This window comes from Ambystoma mexicanum, chromosome 8 (genome assembly GCF_040938575.1).
Source record: "Ambystoma mexicanum isolate Mex_15411 chromosome 8, UKY_AmexF1_1, whole genome shotgun sequence".
In the NCBI taxonomy this organism is placed as follows: Eukaryota; Metazoa; Chordata; class Amphibia; order Caudata; family Ambystomatidae; genus Ambystoma; species Ambystoma mexicanum.
In genome coordinates, this window is record NC_090929.1 from 27,599,598 (window position 1) to 27,616,214 (window position 16,617).

The 16,617-nt window shown below is 51.5% G+C and overlaps 1 protein-coding gene across 2 annotated transcripts in view; it reads left to right on the top strand.

The window, feature by feature from the left end:
• Positions 1 to 5,403: 5,403 nt before the first annotated feature.
• TBC1D13 (TBC1 domain family member 13) overlaps positions 5,404 to 16,617 on the top strand; it is a 391,422-nt gene continuing 380,208 nt past the window's right edge. For both annotated transcript variants that reach the window (XM_069609188.1, XM_069609189.1), the window contains exon 1: positions 5,404 to 5,535. In XM_069609188.1, the coding sequence (XP_069465289.1) occupies positions 5,507 to 5,535 (29 nt within the window). In that variant the 5' untranslated portion in view covers positions 5,404 to 5,506. The remainder of the gene's footprint in view (positions 5,536 to 16,617) is intronic.

Sequence of the window (16,617 nt, forward strand, 5' to 3'; positions counted from 1 at the left end):
ACTGCTGGGGGGTGGGGGTGCTGGGAGACATGAGTTGGTGATCATATTGTAACGTGACATGTGGCTTGGCCGGGGGGAATGCCCATGGTTGATGGGCTGCCAGTGGGACATGACTAGGGGTGCAGGGTAGTCCCCTGTGGTGTGGGCTGCCTGCAGGGGCCGTGGAGGGGGTAGAGGGGACACCTGGGAGGACCCACATTGCCAATTCATGTGTGAAACTTCCCGCGCACCCCTGAAATACACGTACCCAGCCCATTCGCATGTGAAACTAGCCGCGCACCCCTGAAATAAATGTATCCAGCCCATTCGCGTGTGAAACTTCCCACGCACCCCTGAAATACACGTACCCAGCCCATTCGCGTGTGGAACTACCCGCGCACCCCTGAAATACAGGTACCAAGGCCAATCGCGTGTGAAACTACCCGCGCACCCCTGAAATACATGTACCAAGGCCTATCGCGTGTGAAACTTCCCGCGCACCCCTGAAATACACGTACCCAGCCCATTTGCGTGTGAAACTTTCCGTGCACCCCTGAAATACACGTACCCAGCCCATTTGCGTGTGAAACTTCCCGCGCACCCCTGAAATCCACGTACCCAGCCCATTCGCGTGTGGAAAAACCCGCGCACCCCTGAAATACACGTACCGAGGCCGATCGCGTGTGAAACTTCCCGCGCACCCCTGAAATAGACGTACCCAGCCCATTCGCGTGTGGAACTACCCGCGCACCCCTGAAATACACGTACCCAGCCCATTTGCGTGTGGAACTACCCGCGCACCCCTGAAATACACGTACCCAGACCAATCACGTGTGAAACTACCCGCGCACCCCTGAAATACACGTACCCAGGCCGATAGCGTGTGAAACTTCCCGCACACCCCTGAAATACACGTACCCAGCCCATTTGCGTGTGAAACTTCCCACGCACCCTTGAAATACACGTACCCAGCCCATTCGCGTGTGGAACTACCCGCGCACCCCTGAAATACACGTACCAAGGCCAATTGCGTGTGAAACTACCCGCGCACCCCTGAAATACACGTACCCAGGCCGATCGCGAGTGAAACTTCCCGCGCACCCCTGAAATACACGTACCAAGGCCAATCGTGTGTGAAACTACCCGCGCACCCCTGAAATACACGTACCCAGGCCGATCGCGTGTGAAACTTCCCACGCACCCCTGAAAGACACGTACCCAGCCCAGTCGCGTGTGGAACTACCCGCGCACCCCTGAAATACACGTACCCAGGCCAATCGCGTGTGAAACTACCCGCGCACCCCTGGAATACACGTACCCAGGCCAATTGCGTGTAAAAATTCACGTGAACCACAGTTATAGACGTAACCCACTCGCACAGGCCCTTTCGCGTGTGGAAGTTACCGCGAAACCCGTAATACACGTTCCCCGCTTGGCATTTGCTGTTTGGCAGTCCGGTAAACTGGTCCAGGGTTGGCGCAGCCCTTTGCGCTGGATTGGGGATTTTGATGGCTTTTCCTTGCGCGAGGGCGTTCTTGGGGGTGTAACTGTCACTGCTGCAGGGTCGCTGCGCCACTCTGCGCCACGGCTGCTTTTGGAGGCTAAAATCCATGAATACGCTGTGCGTGGAAATCGATTTTAGCGCACGCGGCTGGCTCAGACATTCGCACGGGAACCCTGTGCGCCAGCCGCGTGCGCCACTTTTGTGCAAATTTCTATGAATTACCCTGTAAGTGTTGTCTCAATAGGGCTGCTTCCCTGTCTCTGACGAAGTCTACGGAGGGAGCCCGTACCCGGGGGTACTTGGGTATCGGGTTGGACACTAGCGCTGTGATTCTCTCCATGGCCAAAATCCCACAGTTTGGTCGACCAGTATGTTATTGGGGGGGGGGCCTCATGCGATTTGCAAAACTGTGGTCTCGTTTTTTTCACCGCTAGCAATAAGACGGTGATCAGTGTCACCTGTGGTCTGTAGAGAGAGGGAATAAGTCATCATCCGGATCATTCCCAGAATCACCACTTCGGGGCCTTGCATGCATCTGAAGCTCATGTGCTCGCGGACAGATTTTGCTCCATGAGTCTTCAGAGATTTCCTATCCGAATTCTTGTTCCCACTTGAGCATGTAGGGCAATTTCTCCCTCTCCACCATCTTCTCTACTAGCTTACAGGCCTCATCAGAGGTTTGGTGGTATCCTGGCGTTAAATCCACCAGGATACTGCCACTGTAAATAGCAGTACTGCAACTCGGCCCAGTGCTGACCCATTTGTGGTAAGGCTGTTAGTCCCCATTTTGTTAATAGTCCATAGGGCTCTATGGGGCAGTATCAGCGCTATTACCGCCGGTACAAACAGCGCCGCAAATGGGCAGAAAGTGGCAAGATTGAACTCCAGCTGAAAGCTGGAGGTAAAGCTGCTACTTTCCACCCAAACTCGGGATTGGGCAGAGCGGTAATGCAGCGGTAATAGCATTACCGCTGCATTTGTACCACTCCGCCCAACCCCTGATGAGGCCCTATATGTTTGGGAACATTTCCTAGACCCCCTACCTTCTAGCAGTGTTAGTTCCACTGCCGTAGGACTTCTGGTTGCTGCTTTTTCGACAAACGCATTTGTGATCCAGTGTCTAATCTGTGTGTACCTAAACCTTTCTATTTCAGGGAGCATAAACTTCATCTTACATTCTGCAAAAGTTAAGGTTTCCCCTTCCTTATAAAAGTCACTTTGTTTTAATGGAGAGTCTCTTTCCAAATTTTTGAAAGTGCCCTTATTCTTCCCTGCAAAGAACTCTGGGTTTTCAGTGAGTGGGGGCGATAGTGGGCCAAGGCCTATTTGAATCCCGAGAAGCTGTCCCGCCGCGTCCCAATGTTTTAGTGTACATGCATTTGATGGCAACAGTCTGATCAAGTTCTGCCTCATCTCTTTCGTTATATACGGAAGCATGCGGAGAGCGAGATTTAGACCTGTCGCTTCGATCGCCTTCCTTTTTGGGTTCCTCGTGTTTATCAGCCAGTCTAGCATCTGGGCTAGCTGTGCAGCTAGTTAGTATTTCCGTATGGACGGGACACCCAATCCACCCTCGCTCAGGGATCTCGTTATAACCTTCCTTGGTATTCTAGGGGGTTTATCAGCCCAAATAAATGTAGTAACCGCTTTCTGGACTGCCTCCAGCCCCTTTGACTGGGCTTGGAAAACATATAAGAAGAAGAAAGGTCATTTTCACTGCCTGAATTCTTCTCAGCCAGGAAATCGCCTGTCGGCCCCAGTGAGATAACTGTTCCTTGGATTCTCTCCAGAGATCAGGTATATTTTCTCCTGCTAAGGAGTCGTATAAGGTGGTGAGGTTAATGCCCAGGTACATTATGTCTTTGTCTGCACATCTAATAGGGGAGCGTCAGTGATGTTTAAGCCTACCGATTTATCTTTGTTTATACCGAAACCTAAGACATCTCCAAAAGCATGCAGAGTGTTGGTCAACTCTTTCAGTGAGGTGGCGGGTTCCTCAAGAAAACAAAGAATACGTCTGCGTATAGCGCTACTTTAGGCGTTGCACCCTTCTGTGTTATTCCGTGGATCTGTAGGCTGCAGCGAAAATGTTGGGCCAGGGATTCCATCGCCAGGGCGAATATCAGGGGCGATAGCGGGCAACCTTGCCTCGTCCCTCTTTCAATCAGAATAGATGGGGAACATTGACCATTGACGTTTATTATGGTATTTTAAAGTTGAGCATAATGTAGTGTATAAAGGTTGTGCCGAAATTGTATTCCTTTAAGAGTGTCTCGAGGTACTCCCAGCTGATGCTATCAAATGCTTTGTTTGCGTCTAACATTGGTACAATTCCCATCAGCCAGGTGGCGATCACCTTCCCATAGATTATTGCGTCCGTTTTAACAAGAGCAATCATCCTATATGCTGAACATTCGTCCTTATTTTTCCCAGGTTTCCGTTTCCGATATTGTGTCTGAAACCGGCACCCCCCCAGGAAGAAGTTGAATAATTTGGTGAGATGGGAGAAAACCAGCTGTATGAAAACTTTTGTAGAACTGGGCTGAGAAGCCATCTGGCCTAGGGGCTTTGCCTGTTGGGAGGCTTTGCATGGCCTGTTGAACCTCTTGCTCAGTGATTACGTTTAGATAGCTTACGCAGTTTTTCGTCCAGCAATCTGTTAACTTTGTTCCCCTTTACATAGTAGTATTGTTTTGTGTTCAGTGGGACTTGTGGTGCATTCTCGGCCAAGTGGGCTTCTAGGATTTTCTGGGCTAATCTTAACTCTCTCAGGGAGTTACGTGAGTTCTTCCTTTTGTGCATCTTTTCTAAGCAATTGACCTCGCTCTCTCCCTAATATTATTCCTCTGGATTTTTTTTGTTGCTCTCATGTATGCCGCAGTTTGACTGATTATCACTCCCCATAGGACTGCCTTTCCTGCATCCCATAAGAGATGCTTGCCGATGCCATTGACATTGTTCTCGCAAAATAGTTGGTTAACGTTTCCGTTATGTGGAGTCTCATGGCAACGTCTTTTAAGATAAAGTAGTTTAAGCACCAGGGTTTTTGCCGCTGCTGAGGAAGAAGGTGCAGATCTAGTGATAGGCACCTCTGGGGTGTAGGACTGACCATCTCCTCTACCTTGAACTCTGAGATGAAGGACAACTCCTGCATCTCCCCTTGGTGCACTGTGAGATGAAGAGCATGTATCCATCACCTATACCCATAGTTCTGAGATGCGGAATATATCCTGCTGCCCCCTCTGAGATGCAGTATCGGCTATTCCTTATACCCCAAACTCTGAGATGGAGAGTACTTGTAGCTTCTCCCTGAGGTGCGGGAACACCCACCCCAGGTACCACTGTCATCAAGATGCAGAGTACATCCTGCTGACCCATGAGGTGAGGAAACCTCCATCTCCTATTGCCCCAACTCTAAGGTACACATCACCCTCCTTCTCGGCCTACTGCTGATTCTCAGGTGCAGAAAAGCCCGTCCCTCTACCTCTAGGTGTGAGATGGAGAGTAGCTCCAGCTTCACCCCGCGCCGTAGGACCACCCATCCCCTATGCCTCCCAGGCTGAGATGCAGAATGTGCATCATGCTGCCTTCTGATGGGCAGAAGTTGCAGAAATGCCCCCTTTGCCACTCACTCTAAGATGCAGAGTCCCCCCAAATCCCCACTCCTGGGGTGCAGGATTACCCCAAATCCCCACTCCTGGGGTGCAGGATTACCCCAAATCCCCACTCCTGGGGTGCAGGATTGTCCCAAATCCCCACTCCTGGGGTGCAGGATTGCCCCAAATCCCCACCCCTGGGGTGCAGGACCACACACACTCCTTGCCCCTAACCCCCGGGTTGCAGAGTCCGCTTCCCCTGAATGTTACTAAAGGAGGCGACTCTCTGGCTCCGGGGGTCGGGGTCCCCTCCCCTTGCCCGGGTGAGTCCCCCGCCCCGCGGGCTCCCTCTGGTCGCAGTTCCCGGCCGGAGCCCTTTGGCGGTTGCACGCCGCCGCGGCTTCCGGTGCTGCCAGAAGCCGCCACCATGTCCAGCCTGAGCCTGCACCAGAGCCGGTAAGGGGGGGGCTTCACGGGGGAGGGGGGGGACGCGTGCCCAGGCGCGTGCCCAGGCGCGTGACCGCTCCCCGCGCGTGTCACCTGGCCCTGGCCGCGTGCAGGAGCTGTGCTGTGCGCGTGTCACGCACGCACGCAGGGCCACAGCTGCACGCCCGCGGCGTCACGTGCCTGTCCGAGCGCCCAGAGAGACACCCGTCACGGTGCATTTCCTGTCTCTCCATGATATGTTTCTACATGAATATCAAACACCTTCATTGCCCATAACCCCTGCATTCGCTGTATTATTACATGATGTGTGTGTGCCTATAAACACCACTAAAGAATAGATCTATATCCGCTGCGGTCCTCTGGGGCTCTGGTGGTGCAGCCCTTCTTCTTGGGGTGCCTCCCAAAGATCAGGAGCCAGTGATTTCCACCTGGAGAGATGATGTTCGCCCAGTACCCACACATGCAGGCACTAACCAAACTCCCAAGAAACCCCAACCGCCACTAACACTGTACCCACACCACAGTGCAACCACCGCACATTGCTGCACCCATGCCGCCTGCGTGCTCCATCATTCACAGCGTGCCATCGTGCCGCACCGCGGCGCGCGTCACTACAACATCCCCAGTTGTCACTATTTTACATCACTATTCTCACTGTTTATGTGAGGCGGCTTCTCTGGAGTAAGATACCATCTGTAGCAAAACATATAGGTGCATTCCCTGTCCGTGACACAATGGGAGGACTTGAACATCCGGCCCCATATTCTCAACCATGCCTCATCCTCAATGGGGCTCCCCAAGTCGTCTTCCCATTTAGACATATATAGCAAGCGCGTAACAGGAGCTCCCATGTCCAGGAGTTTGCATAACTTAGAGATCCGCCCCACCATGGTACCCTCCTGTGATGTCAGCTCGAGGGCAGAGAGAGGCCTAATAGCACCCTTCCTCGTGTTTAGCTGGGAGTCCTAGTGCCTTCGCTGCGTATATCTGAAACACTCTGACTCTTGTAGGTTAAAAGGAAGCTTGCATTCTTCGAATGTCAATGGCCTATTGTCTTTATAGAGCTGCCGTAAGCATTCCAGTCATCCCTCTGCCCATTTATTAAAGCCTCCCCCCACATCCCGGCAGGAAACCTGGATTGTTCCACACGGGCGAAAAAAGGGCCCCAAACCCTTACAGATTCACAATCTGCGAAAAGCCCTTCTCATGTAATAGTGTACTTTTGGTTGTTGCGATCAGAGAGAAGCCACATTCCTAACCCAGATATCTCCCTCTATGTAAGGCAGCCGAGATAGGTTGACAGCTGATTGGGCATGTTCAATCATTTTCCATTTTGGCATTGAGGTGGGCCCTCCCCAGTTGAAAGTGTGCGAGAGCTGCGCTGCGAGATTGTGCCGAAACACAACCGGGACCCCCAAACCCATCACCAGCTTTAGCAAAACCCTCTTGGATATTCTAGCCCGCTTGTTCCCCCAAATGAAGCAGAAAATCTTCCCCTGAAATGAACGAAGGTCTGAGTCTGGGACTCTCACTGCCACTGCTGAGCACAGGTAGAGCAAACATGGGATCAGGTTCATTTTGACTGCTGCGATGCGACCAACCCAGGAAATCTCCTGGTGTCCCCAAATCGCTGAGTAATTCCAAGAACAGCAGGGGGAAATGGATGCAGTATACCACAGATGGCTTTCTCAGGCTATGAACCCCCAGGTACAGGATAGAGTCCTGATTCCATTGAATAGGGGCCAGCACTCCTATAGCCACTTTCTCCTGGGGCCTGAGGGACACATCCAGACCATGCAACTTGCCATAGATCACCTGAAAGCCTGAGCCCCAGCCAAACTCATCCAGCTCCTCCAACACCGCCACCAGAGAGGAGGTAGAGTTGCTCAGGGTAAGCAGGATGTCGCCCGCAAAGCCGGTCAGATAGCACAACGAGTAGAGCACTCGCTTTGACATCCACGCACTGCCTGCCAACGCAGGTTCGAATCCCAGCAGGGCCAAACTCAGCCTTTCATCCTTCCGAGGTCGATAAATGAGCACCACACACCGTGGGTAAAAATAAGCAGTGCTCAGATACCTGAGGGTTCGTAGCGCTATATACATTAAAAATGATTATTATTATTATAGTCTGCCCCACCCACCCTCACACCCTCAATAGCTTCATTAGTCCTAATGCAATTGACAAGTGGCTCCATGCGTAAGGCAAAGATTAATGGGGATAGTGGGCAGCCCTGCCTCCTACCTCTTTTGATGGTTAGACTGGACGATAGTGCCCCGTTCACGCGGTGGCATGTGTATTGGTGCTGGTAGATCGTCATAACCCAACAAATAAACCCTGGTCCAAACTCAAAGCTTTCCAGGACCCCCCACCCCCCAGGTAATCGCAGTCCACCGTGTCTAAGGCTTTATGGGCATCCAGCGTGATGATCCCCAGATTCAGGCTCGACCTCCTTCCCACCTCTAACAAACCCAACACGCATCTCACGTTATCCTGTGCCCCCCGCCCTGTGATGAATCCCGTCTGATCCCCATCCATGACCCTGGGCAGAACCCCTATCATATGACGGGACAATATTTTTGAGTAGGGCTTCGAATCTACATTAGTGAGTGCGATAGGGCGATATGAATTGCAGAGGGATGGGTCCTTCCCTGGTAATGGGAGTAAGACTGTCGTCAAGGCCCCCATAGAAGGGGTATTGCTTCTGGAGGTCCTGAAGGAGTTGAACAACCTCACCAGCGGGGGAACCAAGACATTGCCAAGCTTCTTTTAAAAAGGGGCCGTGAAGCCATCGGGACCAGAGGCCTTATTTTTCAGTGATTTTATAGCCCATTCTACATCCCCCGATGATATAGGCGCCTCAAGGGCCTCTTGGTCTGCTAGAGAGAGGCGAGGCAGGTGAGCGTCCCTCCGATAGCGGGCTTGGGCCTCCTCCAACGGGAGCTCCCCTTTAAATACTGCAGAGAAGTGTATTTCCAAGATGCCTGGGGCGGGCTCGTCCCGCTGTAACACCCCATTTTTATCACGTAAGGCTTGAACCGAGTTCTGGGATTGGAGTTTGCGCAGCTTGGCCCCCAGCAGCCGGTTAGCCCGATTCCCCTTGGCGTAATAAAATGGACTAGTTTTCAATATTGCCTGAGCTGTTCTGTCTGCCAGATGTGCTTCAAGCTGCTTCCGCGCCACCCACAGAGCCCGCATTGCTCTGCGGGATCCTGATTTCTTGTGCTCCTGCTCGGCCTGGGCAACCTCCATTTCTAGCCCCTCACGGATTAACTTCCTCGCTCTGGTATGTGCTGCTGTCCTGCTAATAAGTTCGCCCCTTATCATCGCATTCATAGCATCCCACACCATGTCCTGCGAAGGACCAGACACTTCATTTTCTTTAAAGTAATTGAAGATTACTTCCCCCATCTCGCCTACCAGGTTGGGGTCCCTTAGTGCTGGATCGTACAGTTTTCAAGGGCGCCTGGGCCCCACAGGTCTGTCCAGTTTTGCTAGGGTCACCAGCATAGAAGCATGGCCAGATAGTGAACGTATGCCTATTTCCGCCTCCCGGACACATGGGTACAGTGCACTGGGTACCAGCACTAGATCCAAGCTTAAGAAACCCCCATGGACATGTGAATAGAAGGAGAAATCCCGGTCTTCCACGTGAGCCAGCCTCCACGTATCCACTAAACCCAATTCTCGGAGTAAAGGCATAACAGAAGCCAACATAGTGGTTGGGAGAGTCCTATCTACTACGGTGCTGGGAACCAAGTTGAAATCCCCACCCAGGAGGTTCTGCCCCTCAGCAAATGGCAATATCTGAAGTAGGAGGCTTTCCAGGAAGCTGTCCTGGCCGATGCTGGGAGCCTACAAGGACACCAAGGTGAGGGTGCGATCCCATAGTAGGCCCTTAACGCATAAGTATCTCCCCTGTGGGTCTCGGAGGACCTTAACATACGTGATCAAGATTTGTCCGCCCACCAGAATGGCCACCCCCATTTCCTCTCACCCTCTGAAGCGAAATACTGGTGTGGGAATTACCTACTTCTCATGCGCCTTTCGTCTTGAGCGAGCAGGTGAGTCTCCTGCAGGAACACAATAGAGAGGGACATGCCCCTTAGTTTGCCCAACACTGACTTTCGTTAGATTGGGGAGTTCAGGCCCTGTACATTCCATGTGCCCATCGCTATGATGTCTCTTCCCCCCCATCGGCATTCGCTACATCACCAGGCATGACCCTGCGAGTGCGGGCTTCCGTCCCACCTTCCTAACTCATGAACCGAGCCCCCTGTAACACGCTAAAGTGAATGTCTGACTCAGAACCAACAAATTAGAAGGCAACACCCACCTCCCTCAATCACCTGCCCAAACAAGCTCGAACATGAGCATTTTCCTACATTAGAGAAATTTGTCAAGGGCCCAACTTAGAGGGCGGAGAAGAACTGTTGTTAATCAATAAAAGCCCCCAGCCTCCGCACAACCCACCCCCAGTTCACAAACACATTTCAGGTGCGAGCCCCTCCCGCCCGCGAGGTAGCACAGAAACCCCAGATCTCAAGTACTCCGCAGGGCCACATAACAAACTACTCACAAATCCCCTATACCTTCAGGTTTTCCTAAACTGACCCCTCAGACGCCTCCCTCTGCCCACCTTGAGCCATTTTTGCGTGAGGCTGGCTCTGCATCCCCTTCAGGCCCCCACACCCCCGTTTGGCTCTCCCCCTCCAGGCCCTTCTGGATTCAACAGACCCTGCGCCTCTGATAGGGAGCGCACCAGCCAATGCCTCCCCTGGTGGGTGAAGTGGAGGACAGTGGAAAAGCCCCACCGATATGGTATTTCCTTTGTGCACAACCACTCGGCTAATGGGTGCAGCGCTTTGCGTTTCATTACCGTCGTTCCTGCCAGGTCCTGGTACAAAGAGAGAGGCATGTTGATAAAGGTAATAGTGGCCATGGGTCTGGCTGCTGCCATTATGCGTTCCTTTAGGTGGAAAAAATGAACCTGAAACAGAACATCCGCAGGTTTATCCTGGTTCGAGGAATTGCAAGATCTAGTGTGGTGTGGTCTGTCGAGCTCTATGTCCTGTTCCCCAGGCAGTTTGAGGATGGAGCAAAACAGATCAGCTACAAAGGTTGGTAATTCCTCGTCCCTCACTGTAGCAGAGATTCCTCTGATGCGGACATTGTTCCTGCGGGAGTGATTCTCCCCGTCCTCCTGCTTGTCCTCCAAGGTAGTGCAGTGCGCCTCCAGGGACTCCAGATGGTTGGAACATCCCTCCACCACATAGGATTGCTCACAGAGTGTGTCCTCAACCTGCAACACCCTGTGTTCCGCCTCCGCGACTCTCGTGTCCAGTGCCAGGATTTTATGGGAGAGTTCCTCTGTACTTTTCTGAATCTCCTTGAGGATTTCGGCCAGCAGATCTTTGCGGTCAGATTTCGTAGACATCTGTGTGTACATGCCCGGAAGAGGATCAGTGCTTGTGTACTTGGCCCGTCACCAACTCTGGGCGCCTGTTCCTGCCCACCACCTGCAGCATAGTGAAGATGTCCCCCTGTTTGCCATTTTTTGGGGCTTTGGCCATGGCGGTGGTCGTAGGGCTTTGGGCCTCTGGTTGATTAAGGGTGACTGTTTGACACAGCTCCCCACTTCTAAGGGAGCCGCAGATGGGCAGCAGGTGAGTGCCCTACCAGGGGGACTCGCAGTGTGCGGCTGCAGGGTCATCCAGTTTACACCCCAAGGGGACTTTGGTGTAGGCAGCCGATCCACCTCAAGCTCCCACCAGGGCCAATTGCACTTGAGGCTACAAGAAGCACCTTGGGTAGTGGAGGTGGCCTACCTCCACCGCTTGGCGCAGAGGCTGTGGGGATTTTAGTGCGGTAGATTTCCCTTCAGGTTGGCTCTTTGCCCCCTTGCTTGTGGCTCCTACAGAGTGGATTCTATGCAGAACCTTCAGTTGGGGAAGCTGCAGGGCCTCACGTGCCTGATTACTTCATTGGCCTGTTGTGATCCCTAGGCCAAGTGTGGCTATTTTGGGGGGCCCACTGTCTGCAACTGTTATAGGGTAGCTTCCATAGCATGGGATGGCCTCCCGTTCCTCGACATGCCCCTCAGTTGCAGTCCTCCAGCACCTCGCTCTCAAACACAGTCACCTTTATGGGTTGCACAGGCTTTGCAGTAACACAGCCAGCTGGTCCAGCCCATCCGGCGCAAGGGCCAGCCCTGAGAATCTCCACACTCCCCACCCAGCAATTACAGCGGGGTCGCAGCATCACCCCCACAATGGTGAACTAACCGCGCCAAAGGGGGTCTCCCCTCCGCTGCATTCCGCCCCACCGCACACTCCACTGCAGGGTGCAGGACTCCTCCTTCGCACAGGTACAGGTCACTGGTATGGTGCGCTGCGGCTCTGGCCATCCCTCAAACACCCGGGCCGTGCCGACTACAGCCTTTACTTTCATAGGCAGGCCATGCCCGGCAGATGCCATGCTGCTCTGGCAGTCCACCCAGGCAAACGGCCCCGGCCAGGATCAGCAGTCTGTGCCGCAGCGTGGACGCTGCTCATGTCTCACAGACTCAGCCGGAGCGGAGCTGCCATCTTCTGGCCCACCACGCGGCTACCCCGGCCCGGTTCATATCTATAGATGCAGGCACCCCCGGAGCTCCAGATTACAGCCAGGTGCAGCAGTTACTGTTCTGAACGCTGTGCTGACATTCCGACTAAGGCTGATTCCCGAGAGAGGGTTGAATTCTTCCTTCTCCGCCCTCACGGCGCCAGAGACACTCCGATGGCCATCTTCTCGATGGCCTGCCTAGCCACACCTCACTTACCTCTATTTCTTTAGACAATGTTGCACTTTGTCTATTGAAGGTTTCCCTTTGGCGTCATTGTGTGTTTGTTACTTTCTCAAGAACTCCTGATGTGTCTGCCTTTTAGTCAACGTTATTGGGATGTGCAAAGCAGGATTGAGTCTTGTGTGAGCTGTTTGTCTTCTCATTAGTTGGAAAGGGGCGACTCCAGTAGTGCAGTGTCTTGTGACTCTATGGGCTGATATAGTTTTCTGCACTGTGTCATAGCAGTCGGTACCACTGGCTGGAGCCTGCAGTATTGCTTCTTTGATTATACGGTTTTACCTTTCTACTTGACTACTTCCTCTCCAGTGGTACAGAGATGAACAAGCCTGTTTGATGTTGTTGCATTGTAGTAACTTTACCATATCCCCAGAGACAAATTGGACTCCGTTATCTGAAACTAGGTCACTGGGACATCCTTCCCTCCTGAAAATGTTTGTGTTTCCCAGTATGGTCGCTGTGGTGGTTATTTATTGTATGAATTTGGCTTCGATCAATGCAGAGTTATAATCGATCAATACTAGAGTATACCTTTGGTCAGGTGGCATGTGGCGCTTGTCACCTTCTTTTCACACGAGCAAGAGGTGATGTGTAGCTCCATGTCACTGTTCATGCCCAGCCACCAATAGCATTCTCTTAGTTTAGATTGTGATACTGTGCAGCCTAAATGGTCCTCATGAGCTAAGGCGAGTAGTGTGTGGATAAACTGTGCAGGTGGTCTGAGCTTCTCTGGTCTATGGATGGGCCCATCTTCTTCCGTGATTTCAGTCTGTATCTTGCTGTACGGATGTAATTGAGGTGCAAGATTCCTTTCAGACGGCCATCCTGACTCTGTGAACTCTGCTAGATGCTGAGGAGTGCTGTCAGCTTTGGTATGATGTAGCCACATGTTTGCTGAGATGCTATGTGTGGTGTGTTCTTCAGCATCATGCACTGACGCTATGACACAGTTACTTGTGTCCCAATCATCACCGGGTTTGTGAGGTAGCGTAAGCATGGATAGGCAATCAGCTTGCGGGTTTTGCCAGTCCAGTATGCACTGAACAGTAAATGTGAAATTAGAGGTTCGCTGTGGGTCCGGCCAACCTCAATGTCACCTTGTTTGTTCCTCCGGTTGGCAGTATGTAAATGAGGGGTTTTTGGTGTGAACTTTTAATAAACTGCCCCAAACGTAGTTCCTGAAATGCTTCGTCACCCATGCGCACGCAAGCATTTCCTTCTCTGTAAAAGAGTAGCTTCTTTCAGACTGTCGGTGCTCTGGATGCGATTGTTATGACCAAATGCTCAGATTTTTCCATGTGTAACAAAGTCAACCTTAAGCCGTAAATGCTGACATCGGTCGTAATGATCATGTCTCTGTTGGGTACTAATAGGTTCAAGGTGAGAGCACCGAAGATGCAGGACTTTATTGTGTTGAATGCCCCTTGGCATGCTTCTGTCCACTCAAATGGAGAAGTTTCCTTCTACATGGCTCCGAGCGGTTCTGTGTTTGCAGAGAATGCCTCAACGAATTTCACATAGTACCCTGATAACCCCATAAATGAGCGTAGCTGTTCTTTCAAGGTCCGTTTTGTAACGCTCATGATTGCTTCCACTAGCGATACTTCAGCTGAAATCTTATATTATAGTCTAGGTATTCAACCTCGGATCTAGCGAAAATGCATTTTTCTTTTCATATAGTCAGTCTGCTCTCCTGTAATGTACGCAGGATTGTGTGCACGAGTGGTATCATGTGATTCCTTGTTATGGCCATAAACCAAAATGCTACACAAGGAATGTTTGAGTAACTGCTGCTGTGTAGGATTAGCCGAAAGGCTTTCTGGTGCATTGGAAAGTGCTTTCCAGTGTGAGGAATGACGTGAGGTGTTTAGAATCGGGATGCAGATGGAAGTGCGAGGAACCTGAGGGTATTCTCCCGAGTAGACCCCGAGAACCCTTATTGAGGTGTCCAGGGAAGGGCTGACGCTCTCAGATCCCAACCCTGAGGGTGGACGAGCGAGGGAGGATCACCAGGGTAGGGGAGCCCGGGGTTATGGTCTGGGAAACGCCCCAGGTGAAATGCAGCATTATACTGAAGAAGATGGAGAAGAGAACAAAATCCCTGAGGCCTTTGTAGGCTGTAATATATCTGCCCGCTTCCTCCCATTGAATCTCTCTTACCCAGATCCAGCGACCCCTCCTTATATAACAAATCCCCTGGGATCCCAACCCCCATTGCACCCAGAAACCATCTCTCTCCAAATCCCTGTTATCCTGTTTCCTACCCGAATATTCCCAATCGTTCTTCTCCACGTTCCTCTGATTATTCTTTCCTGAACACCCAGCTTACTTTTACAAAACACTACCGTTCCCACAATTCCCCCTGTTCATTTCAGGATAACAATCCGGGTCATTCTCGTTTGTTTCACAAAACTTACCAACCTCATCCTTCTGACTTTACCAACCCTTTTGGTACGAGGGTTGTAATTCCATATAAAACCTTTCCCCATCCTACCCTGTGGGATACTTGGAAACTCTACAACACAATTTTTCCAACATAAACACCTTCCCAACCGTGAAAATACAATGGACTAACATGTCCCAACACCAGGGTCAGGCAAAGTCAGGTAAATGATCAGAATCGTATACACACCTGACGCCCCTTTCCTTTGCCCACAGGGATAAAAGGTGGGGCACGAGAGCACAATACGAGCGAGGCAGACCGCACGACGAGACAGCTAACTCAGCACAGCAATTCAAGAGGAGGAGAAAGACGGCGAGAACCGAAGGGGCGGCAAGGAGAGATGTGTCCTTGCCCTTTTCGACCCAGACCTGTGAAGCCTCCCTGAAAGGAATCATAAGACCACGGACAATAGCTAACATGTGTTGCAGCAGATGTCAACGGTACACTGGGCATGGCTATGCTGATAAACTGGACAGAGAGAGACGTCTGCTACCGTGGTACCGTCCCTGACTCTAGATACAAGAGAAGCCAAGCGGTTCATCACAGCCGGTGAGTCGAGGGGAGAGCCAATAAGAAACCGAACTGTGTTGAATGAAAGTCGCAAAGTGGCACAAGAAGGGATGTTCAAAGAACGATCAGGTTTAAGGGAAAACCAGCTGCAGAAGGGTCTGGCACCATGTGGGTGCTCACTCGAGAGACTCTGGTTGTTCCTGCATTTGTTGGAACTACCGATACCAGGAGGCCTTAGGAGAGCCCCAAACAGGAGGTCAAAGTGGTCACACAGGGCTCTTGCAAAATCCTATGTACAGTTGAAAGTCTTTGACTGACAAACCATTGGGAAGGCTAACGGAAATGAATCCCGTTTAGCAAGAACAGAGAAAGAACTCCATGTGAGTAGCAGGAAGGGACGAAGCATAAAGCCCTAAAGAATATTGTGATGACAAGAGTGAACCCGACGGAGGGCTGTCCACAGTTTGTTTGCGGTTGACAAAAGTGAACTCAACAGAGGGATGCTGATAGGAATGGGAGAAGCATGATGCCCTAAAGAACATTGTGAAGACAAGAGTGAACCCGACGGAGGGATGTCCACAGTGTGTGGTTTGAAAAGATATTAAAACCGGTGAATGCAACAGGAGAAAGAAAGCTATAGTGAACCCGACGGAGGGAGGCTGATGTTCAAATGCTGGGAAAGCCATAGTGAACCCGACAGAGGGAGGCGAACCGGCAAGAGGGGTCTGAGCTCGCAAGAGGGAGAGCAAGGGGGGTGAAAAGTTAACACCCTCAAACCTGTGAAGACCCCACCACACCAAAACCCAGTTGTGTGAAAAAGCCCTAGTGAACCCGAAGGAGGGAGGCTAAGATTCGAGAGGGAGGCTAGGATTTGAGAGGGGTCTGTACCCAAAAGAGGGGGAACACAGGGTGAAGAATCATCACCCCAAAAGCCATAAGGAAAGGAACTTGTTTATTATTTTGAATATACCTGACCCTCCAAAGGCTTTTGAGAGAAAAGAGACTTGGCCATCGAGGCTCCTGATAGCTAAGAACAGAACTGTCGTCTTGTGCTGAGAAAACTCGAGAGTATGCTGTGCTCAAAGGTCCCACCTTGTCCCGTGCACAAAACGTGGGGAAGGGAGACCCTGGCTATTGCATCCTGACATATTATTTGTGAACACTTATTTCTTTCTTATAAATCCTATCCCACACTCTTTCTGTATTTAATTGTAAGGGTTGGCAATAGGGTTTTTAGTATAGGCCCTTTTGATTTGACAAGACGCCACAAGGTCTGTCTTATTTTTCATTTGATGGCCA